The 966-nt window shown below is 42.2% G+C and overlaps 1 protein-coding gene across 1 annotated transcript in view; it reads left to right on the forward strand.

The window, feature by feature from the left end:
- Nucleotides 1–282: 282 nt before the first annotated feature.
- The window catches only part of wnt10b (Wnt family member 10B), a 3744-nt gene continuing 3060 nt past the window's right edge, over nt 283–966 (forward strand). The window contains exon 1 of the mRNA XM_022741577.1: nt 283–356. Within this exon, the coding sequence (XP_022597298.1) occupies nt 283–356 (74 nt within the window). The remainder of the gene's footprint in view (nt 357–966) is intronic.

Genomic DNA, 966 nt, shown 5'->3' on the forward strand with positions numbered 1-966 from the left:
ATTCTCAAATAATAAAATGATCAACTGTTGATCTGACTTTCATATCAGCCAATATTTTGCAAACAGTCGCCTGTAGAGGCATCTCCTCCCCTCCCTCTCCTCTCTTCCCCCCCTCCCTCCCGTTTACTCTCGCCCCCGAGCTCCTCTGTTCTCCGTCTTCACTCTTCGGTCGTTTGGCGGTGCATCGCTAATACTCCACTCTTCCTCTTTTTCATATTCTTATTCAGTCCGGGACTTTATTACGAGTGTTTTAATGTCACGTCGCGAAAGACGCTTAACAAAATGGAGCTATCAAACAAACTCCGTTGGGACCAGTTCCTGATTTTGGCAGCAGCACTTATGTCACCTGCATTAACGTAAGTGCACTTGAGAGCGCCAGGAGAGTTGATGGTACATGCGGGGTCTGGCTACATTAAAATTCGGCAAGAGTCAGGGAAGCTACTGTAATGTGTGATTTAAACGGATTTTTAACATATTCAGGCAAAAAGTGAAACATCTGCCTCTGATTTCACAGACGGATTAAGTGTAATACTGCAACATTAAAATAGATGTTTACTAATTTTGTAGCCTTTGACATGTCTGAACTATGCCATACAGCATTCAGTGTAAGTCCCACAGTTGTTATGTTTCCTTATGATGTATTTGGCAATTTACTTTCTGCTTTTGGGACTGCTCAGCTGGATGATCTGTTTAGAATTATATTTTGTCCTGCTTTCAGCAACATTCAGTAGAAACACTAGTAAATACTTGTGCAATTGATTAACACGTTTTATTGCAAAGTGTATCCAGCAAATCCCTTGGAGATGAGATACAGTTTGCAGCACATCCTTCATAAATTGTTTTGGTTTGTATTTTTCAAATTTTCAAAACTTTCCAAAACACCTCCCCGCTGCCACATACTGCTGTGGATTTGACTAATGAACTCCTGACCAGCTCTGATGAACCCCCCCACCCCCACCCCACCCT

Source organism: Seriola dumerili, unplaced genomic scaffold (genome assembly GCF_002260705.1).
Source record: "Seriola dumerili isolate Sdu_G_001 unplaced genomic scaffold, Sdu_1.0 BDQW01000056.1, whole genome shotgun sequence".
Classification (NCBI taxonomy): domain Eukaryota; kingdom Metazoa; phylum Chordata; class Actinopteri; order Carangiformes; family Carangidae; genus Seriola; species Seriola dumerili.